Source organism: Megascapheus bottae, chromosome 20 (genome assembly GCF_031878675.1).
Source record: "Megascapheus bottae isolate mThoBot1 chromosome 20, mThoBot2.hap1, whole genome shotgun sequence".
In the NCBI taxonomy this organism is placed as follows: domain Eukaryota; kingdom Metazoa; phylum Chordata; class Mammalia; order Rodentia; family Geomyidae; genus Megascapheus; species Megascapheus bottae.
The window spans coordinates 29,304,306-29,321,131 of record NC_143528.1 but is presented as its reverse complement, the minus strand read 5'-3'; the positions used below and the strand labels follow the sequence as shown (position 1 = coordinate 29,321,131).

Sequence of the window (16,826 nt, the reverse complement as noted above, 5' to 3'; positions counted from 1 at the left end):
TCCTAGGTGAAATAGTCACCTCAAGAGAAAGGATACATACCTTTTTTGTTGTTTATAAAACATAGTGGAACAAAAATTTAGCACTGTATGGTTGCGTCTGTTATAAGGCATCTGTTGCATCCAGCTCTCTGAAGCCACTGCAAGGGCTCTTGTGCCTCCGCCTTCAATCCTAAGAGACCTCTTCAGAGAGTGCTAGGGCAGTCCTAAGAGGTTATTCACATAGCATGTGGAACACCCGTGGATAATGCTGCTCAGCTCAGCTTTTGGCTGAAGAAGGTGGGCGTGGGAGGACTGTGTTATTTAGAATCTGCGGGTCTACTTTGCTTAAAAAGTATTAATATCTGAAAAGAACCCCTGCTTTTTATATTCTGGAAAAGGAAACTTCTGATCCTCTAGCATGTAATTTTATGAGGGCTAGCAAAAGTCTTTCCTGAAAGGAACTACGAGTGGTCTTCTGAAGCAAAAGCACCTGACACTTGCTCCCTATAAAGAACTTGCAGTGTGGGGAATTTCAGTTGGCATCCTTATTGGGGATTGATCTGGAGGGGTTCTTTTCACGGCTAAGACTGATGCTCTGTGGGCTCACATTCCAAAGGGTGCCCAACTCATTAAGAAAACAGAAATGATTACCAGCTTAGCCTGTAATCTGATCCAACTTTGAAAATGAACCTAGGTCTTAGCCCCTTTGTAGGTATTCTTTGGTCTGAATCAGAGTTTTCTCCATTTGACCTCTGTTGTATTTGGGGCTGGATGATTCTTTATTGTAGGGCTCTGTCTTGTACATTGTGGGCTGTTTATCATCATCCCTGGCCTCTACCCACTAGATGCTAGTAGCATAGCTACGGCCTGTATCCCCCATGAAGATACAAGAAATGTCTCCGGACTTGGGTTAATAGGTGGCAGTGAGAAGCACTGAAGTAGGCAAATGCAAAGTTAATCCGGTATTAAATATATTCTATATATCTTTAGTATATACACTGTGTAATTTCCTAAACTGCTTGCCAGGGGGAGAAGCAAATTAGACATCAAAAGGTCTTTTGTACACAAAAGTAATGTTTCCATAAGCACTCATTTAAAGGATAACATTTAAAGGTTATTCATGTTTTTTAGAGCTTACTGAAAGATTTGAGAATTGACATAGTGTAAAAAATTACCCAGAAAACCTCTCTTTGCATTATAAAACGTACTTATCAAGAAACAGGGGTTTTAGCACTTGAGCTCTATTAATGTGAGGCCAAAGCACAGCATGAGCTGTAACCATAGCAGTCGCCATTTACTGAGAGTTTGGTATGATCCAAATTAGTCCAAACCATAACCTCACTTGGTGATAAAAAAAAGGATTACCTCTGTTTAAAGGTAAGAAAATTGTAGCTCCAGAAAAAAAAAAGAAACTTGTTCAAAGAAAGATTACAATGTGAATCATCTGAATTTCCAGTCACACACAAACATATTATATCACATCTATAACACATCTACACATGTACATCTACACAGCCATACGTAAATTTATACATATTTATTCACACACTATACATGCGCATATATATATATATTATGTATGTGTGTGTGTGTCAAGTAGGGATCTGATAAACTATATTCTTAAAACCTGGCTGGCTTGTTATGCCTTGCAGAACTAGTTAAAATTCAAAATATGCAAAACAACAGAGCCATGTAAACTGAAGGCAAAATTTGTAGTAATGAGTTCCACAATGCTACAACAGCAATGTCAGCCATTGTGAACGACCTACAATTCAGCTCAGTTTACTCAGGTGCACATTTACTAAATAACATTCTTAAAGCTTTTTGTTGATAGAATATGACAGAAACATGCAGATTAAATTCATAGTGAAGTCAGAAACCTAACTTGAAGAATTTAAATCTTATTCTCTAACAAGTGAAGGCTATTTACAAGGATTTATATCGCTGACTTTCTTGAAATACTTGTTAATTATCATCTGATAAAAGTGTTCATGTGGCCAGGTACTGGCAGCACAGCCTGTAATCCTAGACAATCTGGAGGCTCAGGTTTGAGGATCCTAGTTTGAAGCAGGGTTAGGAAAGTCTATGAGACTCTTATCTCCAATTAGCCACCAGAAAACTAGAAGTGATGCAATGGCTCAAATAAGTAGAGTGCTAGTGCTAGTGAATAGAATTAGAAGACAGTGCCCAGCCCCTGAGTTCAAGCCCCATCACTGATGAGTAAAAAGAATTGTTAATGTGAGTGTAGATGGTTTAAAATCCCTGTCATGGCAAAAATACATTGGCTAATTAATTCCTAAAATAACTGGTACTTTTTTCCCCATAATATTTCTGGCAACTAGACATTTCCACTCACCTCAGCAAAACAAAAATGGAAAACGGTACATTTTGTAACCATGTGGGTATTCGTGTTGCCTATTTCCTCAGCTATTTCCAGACTATGGCTGGGAGACCACTGCCCATAGATTCTTTGGTGAACTACCAAAAAAGCTTTGTTTCAGCTATGGATTACACAGGAGCTTCTGTTGATCCTATAGAATGGAAATGGCAAGCATCAGGACCCACACAAACCAACTGCTGCCCAGGCCAGTGCCAGCAGATAATCTGGTTCTTTCTAGGACCCTCAGGACTGATGTGACTAACAGCTTTCTTTCTCACTTTCTTAGCAAACCAGAAATTGCCTCTTTCCAGACTAATTACAAAACGAATGCTAGTGTGCTCTAGGAACAACTTGTTAGAAGACGTAGACTGTCTTCATGATCTACATAGACACTGGAATAGTACAAATTTGTTAGAGTTGCTGGCCATGACAAACTTACAATATACGTGGAAGCACACAAAGAATATAGAAATTATCATCCAACCTAACAAATAATAACCCCAAAATATCAAATAAGTTAATATACAATATTATCCAATTTAAGATTAGAAACAATATAATCAATTTAATGGGAAAACAATTTAATAAAACAACCAATTTAATATAGACAACACATTTCTCTTGCATTGACAAATAAATGTGCCTTTGGAAAAGTTTGAGTTTGAGTTAGAAATTCTTTAGTCCTATGAAATTGCCTGCAGAACTCTGGAAGCTTGATTAGTCTCACCTAAGCTGGTAGGACTCACTTCTCTTCTTCCTTTAGGTTCTGTCTTAATCATGTCATGTACATATAGGCCTACAACACAAATCCTAACTCTGCCCAACTTGGATGACATTCTTTTCACATGCACCCACCAGGCTGGGTCTCATACTACTCAATCCTCCTCACCAACTGGAGGCCTGAAGAGTAAGCAGATTGGTGGCTGGGCACAGAGGTTAGAATCAACACCAGCTGACCACACTCGAATTGTGTCGTATCCTGTCCTTTCTCTTGGTTTCCCATATGTGAGGATTAGTAACACCTTGCTATCCTACTTACCTGAAGGATCAGAAATAATACATCTAATGACAGGAGCTTGATAAATGACAGTTGTTAATGAAGATGATCATTCTGCTATCTTAAATGGTAGTTGTGGTATTTAGGAAAAGTTCTATGATACCAGTATCATTTTCTACCTGATATTTAACTCCTTTGTTGAGGTATAATGGTAACATTTAAACTTCAAGCCAGTTGGTTTGAAAAATGAAACATTTGATGGTGCTACAAAGCAAATATTTGCTCTATCAAAAATTAAAAGTTTAAAAGTCTATGAGCTTTCTAATAGCCTGTTCTAGCACTATGGTTCTAATATTTTTAGGAGGAAGAATCATTTCCTTTTAATATTTTCTCTTTTTTCACTTTTAAGATTTTTCTTAGTTGTAATACTGTTTGTATTACCCCATGCTACTTATGCTCTGTAATTGCTGTTATTATGCACTTGTTATTATAAGAGCTGAGCTGGAACATCAAGTTACTAATAGTATGAGTTCTTCTTAAAAACTGAAAACACATGTTCTTTAAGTGATGTTTAAAAGGTAACTGACTGATACCAGCAAGGCTTCTGGCTACAAAGAAGGGAGTGGTGAATTCTGATGGAGATGTTCTATCTGCCAAAGGCTTTCCAACAGCTACCTTGTGATTTACTGATGTGCTACTCTGACAGGCCTTTTTGGCCTTGCACATAAGAGATAGCCGAGGCACATGTGACTGTCATCTAGTTTGAACCCCTCAACATCTAAATGAAAATGCTAATGTACAGTGTCTGTCTGCCTTCCAAGACTAAGTCCGTTGCTACAAGGGCCTCTTCAATTAAGACACTGCATATTTCTCTGAGGCAGCATGCTTAAAACGTGTTACTATGGTTTTCTTCTTCTCTAGGACTCTAGAGTTCAGTACCATTTCTGTATTTATTTTTTTCAGGTGCTATGTAGTCCATTCTTTTTGAAATTTTGTTTTTACTTTTTAATTTATTGTAAAGGTGATGAACAGGGCAACTTACAGTTGCATAAGGTAATGAGTACATTTCTTTTTAAACGCTGTTACTCCTTCCCTCATTTTCTCCTGCTGACCTCTGTACTGTGTCTATGATATTGTTAGCAGAGGATCATTAATAGCTCAATCATTAAGTGTATAAGACCATATATAATGAAGCATATAAAAATGAATATTAAGAATTGGAAATAAGAGGTTCTTATGTCCTATATGCAATTATTTCTATTTTTTCTATTTGTGTTTTCTGTACCCTTTGTCTTGTATATAAGCCTATCTGATCCATAGAAGGGAAAGGAAAGAGATAGCAGGACGAAGGATGAACTAATGCAACAATAATACTCACTAGACACTATGTTGGAAATGAACTTTACAGTGCTCTCTTTAATATCCAACTCTTTAACATACAGTAATAACCTTTGCCTCATGATCCAGGTGAAAGGTGGATTCACATCTAGAAACCGTGTTCTCCTCACTTACCCTGACATCCCTAGCAGTGGTCTCACACTACGGATTAGGTAGATATGGGGTTTGAGCGTGGAAGTGACCATGGCTACAGCCCTCCCTTCAAAAAGTGTGACATCATCTTGTTTTGACTCATGGTCCATGGAGTAAACATCTGTAGGAATGGAAAAGAGCCTCATCTCTTCATTGTCAGTCATAAAGATTCTAGTTATAGCCACTTAATGAACAGCAGGTCCTCAGGCAAGTTTCAGTAAACATTTTATGGTTCCTTAATTTTTACAGGATTAGGAATTCTCTTAGATAATTCATAGTACACATGATATTTGGATGTAAAGGATGAGCTTGACAATACCATATATGTATTGGATGGCTAAGTAAAAGCAAGTCAGTGTCAGGGTGACAGCCAGATCCCATAACCCAGGCACAGCTAAGCAACTCTACTGGAAACCCACGGGAAACCAGAAACATGTAATTTTGAGAAACTCCTCAGGAGATAGAAGGCATTCATTTCTTTCCTTTCTCACAGCAATTAAGATAAAATGAAGTAAAGAGATTAAAAATGTAGGTTTTCCTGGAGCAATAACTCTTCTGAGGATTGTTCATTGGTTAAAAGGATGGGAAATGGAACACTTGCAAGAAAGGAATAAGCTGCTATTTTTGAACAATGATTTCTTTACTCTCCCATCCCCAGTGGCCTGCTGAGGAAAGTAGATTAACTCCTTCAGGTCAATGAGACCAGAGGAGTGTTTTCAGACAATTACTTCTCACATCTAAAACAAAAAGTGCATTGATCCCTATCCTCTCTCTGGCTGGACTCTTTCCTTGAAAAAGCTCAGGGCTTAGAAATGGGAGTCACATGTTTTTGGTCTGAAAGTCATTCATTGAAAACCAAGTATTCTCCCATTGCCTCTTGTCACTTCTTACTATTTCTTCCCCTTTCCCTCTGGACCTCCCACCCAGAAACTTCAGCCAGGCCCCAGGAGCCCACAATGATTGCACTGGGTGGTTGAGAATTTTTTTTTTAACAAATTTGGTCTTCAAATGCACAGTCCATGAATTAAAGTGACATTTAATGACAAACAACTGCTACATTGTTTATTTGAGCCACTTCTCTGTGAGAAAATAAAACTCTCATAAATGGGACATGGCAGGGGGGATCCATCTTACATCTGTCTCCAATGTTTTGAATGCATTATAAAATTCCAACCAACTTTTTTAAAAAAGGCTTCAAGTTTGCCCTTCGTTTTCTGAGTCAATGAATAGAAACCAAAATAATATTGCTTTGAAGCCTTGAGAACATATATTCTCTCTCTTGTCTTTGCTAAACAAAAAAAAATGAGTTGTATGAGACATCTAGCTGTCACATCCATATTTATAATCAATGACATTTGACAAAACTTTAAAGCTTACCTCCTCTTTCCTTCTCATTCTCTTCTTCTTTCAGCAGCTTGCCAATGGAATTATACCACTTAAATTGTGGGTCAGGGATGCCATAAACACTGCAATTAATCAAGGCACTGTTCCCTTCCTTGACTATGATATGGTCAGTTCTGGCAATGATTACGGGCAAAGAGCCCAAGAATACGTCAGTGCCATTTAAAGTGCTGTTACTGACACTCTTAGCAGTTGCTAGAGTGGACACTAGGATTAGAAAGGGCACAGAAGGTAGAAAGCACACAGTCAGATGGTTCTTCAACAGATCCATCTTCTTTGCTTGTTCAGTAAGGCAATAGATGGTTTGCCAATGGAATCTTCTATCAGAAAACACACTGTTCAGAGCAGGCCATGGGACAAACTTGTCCTGGATCCATGGAGACGGTGTTTGACTAAGAACCTGTTAAGAAAGAAAGAATCCATTAAAAACAAAAATTATATATAAATAAATATGAACATTTATACACATGAGTATGAACATTTATAATACTATTTGTAAAGTATCACAATCCAGCTAAACTATGAACCTATATAATTCTTAAAACATAAATTCAGAAAAGGTTCCAATGTTGAATTTTCTTTCAAAGAAATAATAGCATAACTTGCTTTGTATTAAAATAGAGTTCTTAATAGGAACGGATGTATTTCTTTTCTTTTTTTTTTTTTGCCAGTCATGGGCTTCAGCTCAGGGCCTGAGCACTGTCCCTGGACTTTCCTCAAGGCTAGAGCTCTACCACTTGCGCCTCAGGACCATGTTTGGCTTTTTTCTATGTATGTGGTACCGAGGAATCGAACCCAGGTCTTCGTGCATGCTAGGCCAAACTCCTGGCCCCAGGAACGGATATATTTCTTATGTTACACTGATGACATCTTACTTCAGGTGTTCAATACTGACTTGAGGCATAGTTCAATGGTAGAATGCTTGCTAGGCATATATGTACAAGGCTCTAGATTTCATCTCCAGCACCATGAGTGGGGGTATTTAGGATTCTTAAACCTTGCATTCTAAGGTCTCTTCCGATTTCACCAGCTGTCTTTCCTGTGGATGGTATGAATATTCACCAAAACTATTTCTCAAACCTTCCCATTTATTACATTGGTCCCAGCTCAGGCTCTGGTGGCATTACAAGGAAGTTCAGAGCCAGCTAGGCATCCTTGTAACTGCCCATGATAGCAGCCTGGGTATACCTTACACAAATAAATGCCTGTGCGCCTGAGACCTCCATAGCTTGTTTCTCTTCTGTATTCCAGTTCCCTATTAATCACTCACGGAATTCCCTGGATATGATTGTCATCTGCCTCCCAGAGCCTTGTGAACTGCATCAGGATATATGGGGTGACTATGGGTGTCCAAAGATCTAACCATCACCCTGTTCCTAGATTCTCCATGTTATCTAGTTTCCTAGGGTAACATCCAATCCTCCAAATTCTAAGTTCTGAAGTTCCAAGGAATTACGAGTTCTAATAAACCATCTCTAGTTATAACCAACCATTCTTCCAGGTCCCTTTGCCTCCTCACTGGGCTTTCTAGCTCTCTTGTTTTTCTCAGTCTCTGTTTCCCACCTTACCCCTGTTTCCTATTCTATTTCTGTTTCTGTTCAGGGCAATCATAATCTCCAATATCTTTACCCCTTGTCCTCATGCCACAGTTGGTCTGCCAGTATATGACTTCGATGTAGCCAAGCGTTTGTTGTCCTGGCAATTACACTGAGGAGGAACAGAACATGGCTGGAAAGAATTACACATCCATTACTTATTGCAAAAATGAAGGAATTATCTCTAGTGCATACTAGGCTCTAGATGACACCTGGTAATGTTTGTCTGTGCTCAGTCAGTTAATATTCTCGTCTCATAATACTTATGGACATCTTCAGCTGTGGAATCAACCATCTGAGCCCAGCAGTGTACACAAACAGCCAAGACCACTTTTCTCCTAATAGGGCTTGCAGGCATGAATCCCCTCAATATTCCCAATTTCTGGAAAACATTCAATATCTTAAATTAGTTTCCTCCCCTGCCATTTACTCTCCAAACTTCCATTTTCTATTTCTAAAACAGCTCTTTCTCAATGAACTTAGACTCATCGTTTACCAAATACTTAATTGACACAATAATTATTCTTTCTCAAAACTTTTTCATAGTTTCCTTAGCTCCTTCTGATTGCTTTCAACAGTCTGTAGTCTTTGCTAGTTCCTCCTCTTTTCACTCCTTAAATTTAGTGAACCCCTAGATTTTGGCCTTCTTTTGAAAAATGCAAGCTAATTTGCCTCTGTTTCTCTTCCTTTCTTTCCTTGTGCTGGTACTGGTGCTTGAACTCAGGGTGCTTTCCCTTAACTTTTTCACACAAGGCTGGAGGTTTCCCACTGAAGCCACACTTCCAGAGCTTTTTGCTAGCGAACTCACAGACTTTTCTGTCCACGTTGGCTGCAAACCTCAACCCCCAGATCTCAGCCTCCTGAGTAGCTAGGAATCCTGGCCTTAGGAATTGTGTCAGGCTACCCACAGTTTCATCCCATGCCTTTAATTCTCATTCATAACCACCTCATTCCTATACCCATTCCCAGGTCTCCAGTCCTAACCCTTCCTTGAGTTTCAGATTGTTATTATCAACTTCCAATTGGCCATCTTCACCTGGATGCTCTGCAGATAATTCAAAATGATTACTTTAAAAGGAAACACATTATGTTATATGTAGAACATGCAGTGTTTCATTTTTTGTATCTCTTATGTCATTCAGGGGACCATCCTTAGGACAGGTGTGCACAGCTACATCCTAAGTTCAGTGGAGGCCCTAATCCTTCCAGAACTCCATATTTCTCCTCTTCACCATTAATGGACCTGTACCATTGTTTGGCCAGCCTTCTACATGATGGGCAATCTTTCTCCAATCCCTGTGACCACTGTTAAAGTTACCATAGCGCACCCCAAAGTATGGAGTACCATTCCTTTAGTTGGCGGTCTTCATGGTCTCCCTACATTACAGCATGGCATTATGTGCCTATCACTTCCTTACTTTTGTACTGCTCAGAAATACTTACTGAACATCTACTACTGTGCAAAGCACTATTCTCAGTCCTAGAGATGCCAAGAGTAGATCTTTAAGTTTTGGGGAGGTTTCACTCTCATGGAAGAAGCAGTAAATAAATGTATGGGTAATTAAGGATTTCAGTTAGTAAAGATGCTTTGAAAAACACCAGAAGACTGAGTAGGGCGGGCAGGCAGGCAGGACTTCACTGGGAAGGTAGTCCCTGAGCGAGAACCAGGGATATCAATACAGGGAGGTGAGTGCTGCAGGAAGAAGGAACAACAGCAAAGACCCTGGTGAGAAAGCAAGGGTCAGTTTAGTATCAGATGCCTAAGGGATGCAGATAGGGCACTTAGGGATTCAAAAGCCAGAGGGTGAAATTTGGATCTTACAATATTCATCAGGAAATTTTAAGCAAGACAACTTCAGGATATAGTTTCCTCAACTTTACTGTGGTATAATGTATATCTAATAAAGGGTGAACACCTTAGATATGAATTTTAGTGAGCTTTTTGATAAATCTTTACATTCATGTAACTATCACAATAAGCGAGATTATTTACACCACCACCAACAGTTTCTTGTGTCCTTCTCCAGTGTCTGTTATTTTTACATGTGCCCCCAAGGGTTAAGGCTCTGTACCATCTGTGGGAAAGTCTATTTTTTTTTATCAGTCGTGGGGCTTGAACTCTTGGCCTGGGCACTGTCCTTGAGCTCAAGGTTATCATTCTACCACTTGAGTCACACCGCCACTTAAAACTATTCTTTCTACAGCAAATTACCTTGCTTTCTTGTCAAAACAGTTGATTGTATGTAGGTGGGTCTATTTCTCAACTCTTATTTTGTTTCACTGATGGATACATCTATCCTTATGCCACTCCTGGACTGACCATCCTATCTGCATCAATTACCTTTGTATCTGCAGAGCTCCAGGTTGCCCTCCACACACAAGATATATTTGTGTGGTGAATGACTGGAGATACCTTCACAGAGGACAAACCATTGCTCCAATCCCATAGGCATTCATTCACAAGAAGGGATACCTGGTAGCAACAAGTTAGCTTCGGACAACACATGTCTTTAGTAGGACAGAAAGAGTGCTAAAGCTGTGGGTTGCCAGCATACTTCTCCACCAGCACAAACCTTGTGGCCAAGGGAGATAGCACAAGCTGCAAAGGCGTGATAAACACTGCTGTGGCTCTCAAAGTATCTGTCTTTACTTGGCTGAACTTGTGGTTTCCTTTTTTCTGGGTGGTTGTAAGCTGACATATTCAGTACAGAAAGAATTGCTAGGATCATGGCCTCAGGTTTTAGACAAGGTCAGGATCCTGATTCTAGCCACTTTTATTGTCTATATGTTTTTATTTAAATACAGGGCAACTGTAAGGCTTCATGATGAAATGTACATTAAACAACTGCACACCACTTGGCTTGATAAGTGAGAACAGGAATAAAGAGTAGGGGTTCTGTGGTGCCATGGTATTTTAATAATGTCGGTCAGTCCTTTGGCTATAATCATACTGGCTTTGGAAATGAAACTAGGATTTTAGAGTCCTTAAAATGCAGAGACAGAGACTTGCATTTTAGTGCAAGTTGGTTAGCAAACTGGCTCCTCCCCTCTCCTCACTTTCCCATTTTTACTCCTGTCTTATCACACTGAGAGGAACAGAAAACATAATGTGTAATTTACAGGTCATTTGTGTCAAAAGGCTTTTTGAAAATTTATTTTTAAAAATAAAGCATCAAATTAATAGTCAGGAAAGAGTAGTTTTAGGAAGATTTCACTATATCCATATACTATGCCCTTTCAGTTCTAATTCTCAAGAAAGAAAGAAAGAAAGAAAGAAAGAAAGAAAGAAAGAAAGAAAGAAAGAGAAGAAAAGAAAAGAAAAAAAGGGAGAGGGGGGAGGAGGGAGGGAGGGAAGACCGAGGGAGGGCAGGAGGGAAAGATTATCATATGCTGGGCATTCTGTCAGGGACTTAGGGATGGGCATCAAACTCAAGAAATCACCGTCTAGCTGGGGTTGGGGGAGATGAGATGAATAATTTTGGCATGACTTCCAGGTGCTATAGCACTGGCCAGCCTGGGCACTGCCTATAGGTTGTTTGTTGGATGCCCATCAAGCACTATCCACTCTTCTTCCTTCTCCTTGCTACAGGTCTCAGGGCCTTACTGAGGGTCTTTCTAATCTCTCCATGATACAGCAAGTACCAAACGGTAACCTCTCCTCTTAGCATATGATGCTGCATTCTTCTGCTTGTCATTGAGCAAATGCCTCATTACAAAGGAGAATTCCTGGGTAGCAGAAATCCACAAATAGACCTGTAGGATTGCCTTAATACTGACACCTGGTTGTTTAAATTACAATCCACTGTCTAAATTAGTCATAATGCATCTTGTGACTTTGGGTGCTAAGGAAAATGCAAAGTTATATTTTCAGCTTATCCAACAAGATCGTGAAAAGTATGGTTCATAACTGTCTAACTTTATGAAAGATAATCCAGCCACTAAAGAGTAAACTTGATGTACTATAATCCAGCAGCTTACATTATAGTCCTTTAAAATACAAAGAACAAAGACCAGATTTCAAAACAAGGGTTTAACAATAGCTACAATGGAAAAATTGTTAAGCTTCATGATTTGCTCGTGACTTTTGGGGAAACATTCATAGAATATTTTCTAATCGGGCAAAAGAGAAAATATTTGGTAACCATCAAATGTTCTTTAACTGACCCCTTCCCTATCTTCCATCACTTGTATTTTATTGAGAAATGCTTTATTGGTTCTTAGTTCTTGCTACTTTACTTACAGTTGGCAAGATTATTGCCATGCACTTCTGGACTTGGGAGAAAAGAGCCTCTTTTTTAAGAGTGCTTTGAATGAAATGAATAAACATTGTTTTTCTCTTGGCACAGTTATTGCTGGCATTTTTCTATCTACTGTGATGAGTAACTAGTACAGTTGCACAACTAGGTCTTGTTGCAATATCTATGGAGAGTCATCACTGTTTTCTTCTTTTTTGATCACTTTTTATTTCTTGAGGTACTTGGGATTGAACTGAAGATCTTGATATCTTGTTTGGGCTGGCCTCAAACTCTTCATTCTCCTACCTCTGCCTTCCTGCCTCTACTTCTTGAGTAACTGGTACTACAGATATGTGCCACCACTCCCAGCTTAGTCACCTATATTTTCATTTGTGTAGGAATGATGCCATAGGCACAAAAGGTGTTTTTGGTTGAAAATACCTCCTAGACGGTTTCCACTGTGCTGGAGACAGGCACTAGAATACCCATGAAGTCAGAAATGCTCAAATTTCAGAACTAAATGATCAGAAATGATAACTTTCTACTTTATTTAGTGTCATGTGGGACCCTGTAAATGCTGAGCCAAGAGGTCTAATAAAGAGAACTGGATTGCCATTCTCTGACTCTCAGAAAACTGGGAGTGGCCTAGGCAAGATGTATTGTTCTTAGCATTGCAGAAACCCAAGATTCTACCCTAAATGGAAGTTAATCAGAATCCAAACTTCCTTGGATATTGGAGTTTAAGTAAAGGTCTACACAAAATGTGGTTGTTTGTTGCTCACCTCTGCTCCCTAAGATAAGGAAGTCACTCATACTAGGATTGTTTCACATGCTGGTGTCTGTAACCTCAGAGATTGCTACCTTACTTTCTGTACATACTCCCCTGTCTAATAAGCAATAAAGACCCTGTTAAGAAGATCTTGGCCTCTGTTACTGGTGAGAGGCACAGGCCCCCTGCCAACCCCCAAAGCAAGTTTCACAGTCTGGTTTCCATCACTGCCTTGCTCCCCATTACAGTGGGATAAGACACTTGTGGTGGTTTGCAACAGTGCCAATCTTGGTGTTTGAACTCAGGGACTAGGTACTGTCTTTTAGGCCAGCTCTTCAGCTCAGGGCTGGTTCTCTAATGTTACTTAAGCCATAGCAATATTTCTAGCTTTTTGCTGGTTAATTGGAAATAAGAGTCTCAATGTGTTTGTTTCAGTCTAGGCTGGCTTTGAATCATGATCTTCAGATCTCAGCCTTTTGAGTAGCTAAAATTATAGAAGTGAGATACCTAAGCCTACCTTTCTACTCTATTTCTGGTGGTGCATAGTTTAAGAAGTTATTCTTAGTTCTTCATCGAATCCCCCCCCCCCCGCAAAAAACATGGAATGTTGTTCTGATTATACAAATAAATGATCACATGAGTTAGAGCTCTTAGAAATGCATAGTTCTCTAGGGTTATCAAGTCATTAAAAATCACTTTAATAAACTGATGGGATTCTGTTAATATCCTAGTAAATACAACCTGGTTAAGCTTGGTTATCACAAAAGGGATCATAGCATCTGTTACAGCAGTCTTTAGTTATCAAAGACATAGGCAAGTTTCTTAGGATAAGAATACATATTCACAAGATTGAAAGTGTATCATCTCTAGGGTGGAAATGACATTTATTGAAACACTGGCACAAGTTTTCATTGAAATATAAGGGGTTTGAGCTACATCTCTCCCTAGGACCAGCTCACAGCACAAAGTCACTGTTCTGAGGTTAAGAGTGGTTGGATGGATTATATTTATCCTCTAGTACACTGTTTACTTGGCTTGGATAAATTAAAGATTTTTTTACCCAGTACCTATTAGTTGACTCTCTTTTGGCAGGATTGAAACCTTATATGAGTCTTGACTTGGGTGGGGTACTAAAAAAAATCTTATGATATCCTCTAGTTTTGCTAGGCTATTTTGATCTCAAGAAAGGATAGTTATCTGCTCTCTAACATTTTTCCCTTTTTAAGGACTAGAGGCCTTGAAGAACTCTCCATTTTAAATTCCCCTTACACTTCCTTATGGCTTGTGGTTAACTGTTCTCCCGTCAAGAACTGAGGATCCTGAAATGGTGTTGGGACTGGGGAGTCAAAGTCAGTGTTTGGCTATTTCCTGCTGGTATGAGGCATAGGTCTTGCTTGACCTTGCTTTCTATAGACGGAGACATCTGAGATCTTTACTTTCTGTCTCTCTGAGTTGCTGTGGTTAAACTTTAAATTCTTGTTTGTAATTGAATCTTAAACTCATTTTCCAAAAAGCCCTTGATCTTTGTAGTATATAAGATCCTATTTATACTCAGTGGCAACTGGCAGGAGCTGATGGATATCTGAAAGTCTGGGTGCTTGGAACAATGTTCAGGGGCTCCCAGGGGTCATGAAGGTGTTTTATCCTCATGTTAAATCCTATCCACCTGTCTCCACAAGTCCAGGTGCCCAGCACTCTTGTCTGGACAGAGGCAGGTTGCAGAGCATGTAGTCTAGACAAGACCCAGCATGCTAAAATAAGATGCAGAGCCCGATGCAACTGTGAACATGTTTTCCTGCTGATTACAGATACTTTGTAAACTCTCAAGGCCTTGCTACAGAATGAGTCTGTGTACAGACAGCTTCCCAATTGGCCAAATATAATTAACTCAGTGGTCTGGAGCTAGAAGGGCAGTTTTCCAGCCCATCTTGGAAAGGCTTGGGGGTAGAAGGGAGGAGGGAAGGACTGTGATAAGACAGTGGAACTTGTTATGAGCCTGAAGGATGAGTGGTAGCCAATGAAGACACAGAGGAACTTCTGATAAGAACATGCTCTGCCTCCCAAGCCACTGCTGGTACTAAGAACATGCTCAAGGGTCTCCCTGGGACCAGGGAACTGATATTACACTATAGCAAAGGGATGGGATTCTGTTTCTGGGATAAGAAACAGGGTGGTCGCTGGGGCCAAGATCAGGAGTATAAATTCTAGAGTAAGGTATGAGGAGAAAGTCAGTTCTGAAATTTGGGATTAAGACTCAGAACATGGACTGTGGTTATGGACTCCCTTCCTTGCATTTCACAAGTGATGGAGGAGCCCTGGGAATCTGCAGATGGCTCAGAGCCCCAGACCCTTCCATCTCTAGGTCCTTCCCAAATCCACCATCTATGGAGCACAAGAAGCATGTGTGGCCTGGGCTTGGGAAAGGAAGCAATAGTGAGGGTGAAAACTGGAAAGAACAAGGGAGTTATTCCTGTACAGATAAAAATCCCAGTGTAGTCATAACCAGTCAGGCAAGGACTGTGGTCCCTGGAGGATGCCCCCAGAAGCCACTTGGGTACCATGCGGTTTACTCGTTCTCCGCGGGGAATCCAGCATCTGGCACACATGAAAAAAATGGACTTAGAGCTCCAAGACTGAGGACTTTCCCTTCACTGATCCTTCACTTCTTCTTCCACTACGGATGGGGATCAGCTTCCAGTCAGCCCCAAATCCCCCAAGATTCACTTATATACAGCCAGGACTGGTGGGGACTACCTAGGGAATAATCCTCCTTAGCTCCAGCCCCAAAGCCTCAGGGCAGTTCAGAGGAAAGACAGGGCCTCACCACTTTCACCTTGTTACCTGGACTACGGCGGGTGACCTTGCCTGTAGCCTGGTCCAGGCCTTCCTCTAGACCAGGAATCACTTTGCTGCACCACTGGGCTCTCATCAAGGTGTAACATTTTGGGCCTAGAAATCTTCATTTCACTTGGTAATGTGCTACAGGGAGGCTCTGTGTCTGCTCTTGCAATTTGGGGAGATAATTTAAATTTTTTTAATTAGCATATATTAACTTTACATGCTCCAGGATCATCTATCTTGATGCAAATGAAAAGGATTTCATTCTTTTGTTTTTCCAGCTGAATAGTATCCACTCACATATTCTTTATCTGCTCAAGGCAAAATTATTCTTTTCATTAATAAAATTCTATCATAATGCAATGTAAATGGCCTGTAAATATTTGTTGACTTTGCCTAATACCAGACATTCATTACCTTTATTATATTTCAATGATTAGTAACAATCTGGATTTGGGGAAGGCCTCAAAGACAATGAAAAAAATCCAAAACCTTAAATATTAAAATTGCATTTTTTATTGCATTCTAGTTGTATCTTCGACTAGAATACAATTAGAGAAGGCCTTTCCTCTAACTGACTCAGTTTACATTTCATCTTCGCTACCTTTCCCTCCCTCCTAGCTGCTAATCCTGGAATGTTCTAGGCTTACAAAAAAAAAACCAAAAAACCCTTTGTACTTCTTATTCTCTTTGCCTGTTCCAGTTCTGCAATGCTTGGAAGGCTCTAACACGTTCTTCCTGACGCCCAGGTACCTGCCTAGTGTCTGCCTGCTCACCAGGGCTCTCTCTGGTCACCCTCTACATTCATCCCCCTGCTCCCTTGTCTTGTGTGCATCAGCTTCTACATAATTATGTGCTGGGCCCTGCCTCATTAAGACTGGAGATCCTACCAGGCTTCTCACACTGCTGCTGCTGCTGCTTACTGCCCAACCCCACTGTCTAGACACATGCTTCACTCACAGCAAGCACTGTGAATATAACCTATCTTATGCCCTTTAGACTTATTGTCAACTGACTGGTGGTCTACACCTACCCTGCCTTGCCCACACATTTGACCCATCTCCTAGGGAAACATTGGTTCTTTACCACAAAAGTGACTTGA

The 16,826-nt window shown here is 40.1% G+C and overlaps 1 protein-coding gene across 3 annotated transcripts in view; it reads right to left on the bottom strand.

Moving 5' to 3' along the window:
• The window catches only part of Mfap3l (microfibril associated protein 3 like), a 39,543-nt gene that overhangs the window by 12,716 nt on the left and 10,001 nt on the right, over window positions 1-16,826 (bottom strand). For 2 of the 3 annotated variants that reach the window (XM_090354198.1, XM_090354196.1), the window contains exon 2: window positions 6,264-6,687. In XM_090354198.1, coding sequence (XP_090210324.1) covers window positions 6,264-6,558 — 295 coding nt within the window. In that variant the 5' untranslated portion in view covers window positions 6,559-6,687. Of the gene's footprint in view, window positions 1-6,263; window positions 6,688-7,557; window positions 7,667-16,826 lie in introns of those variants that run through there. The other variant, XM_090354197.1, reaches the window with a different exon arrangement.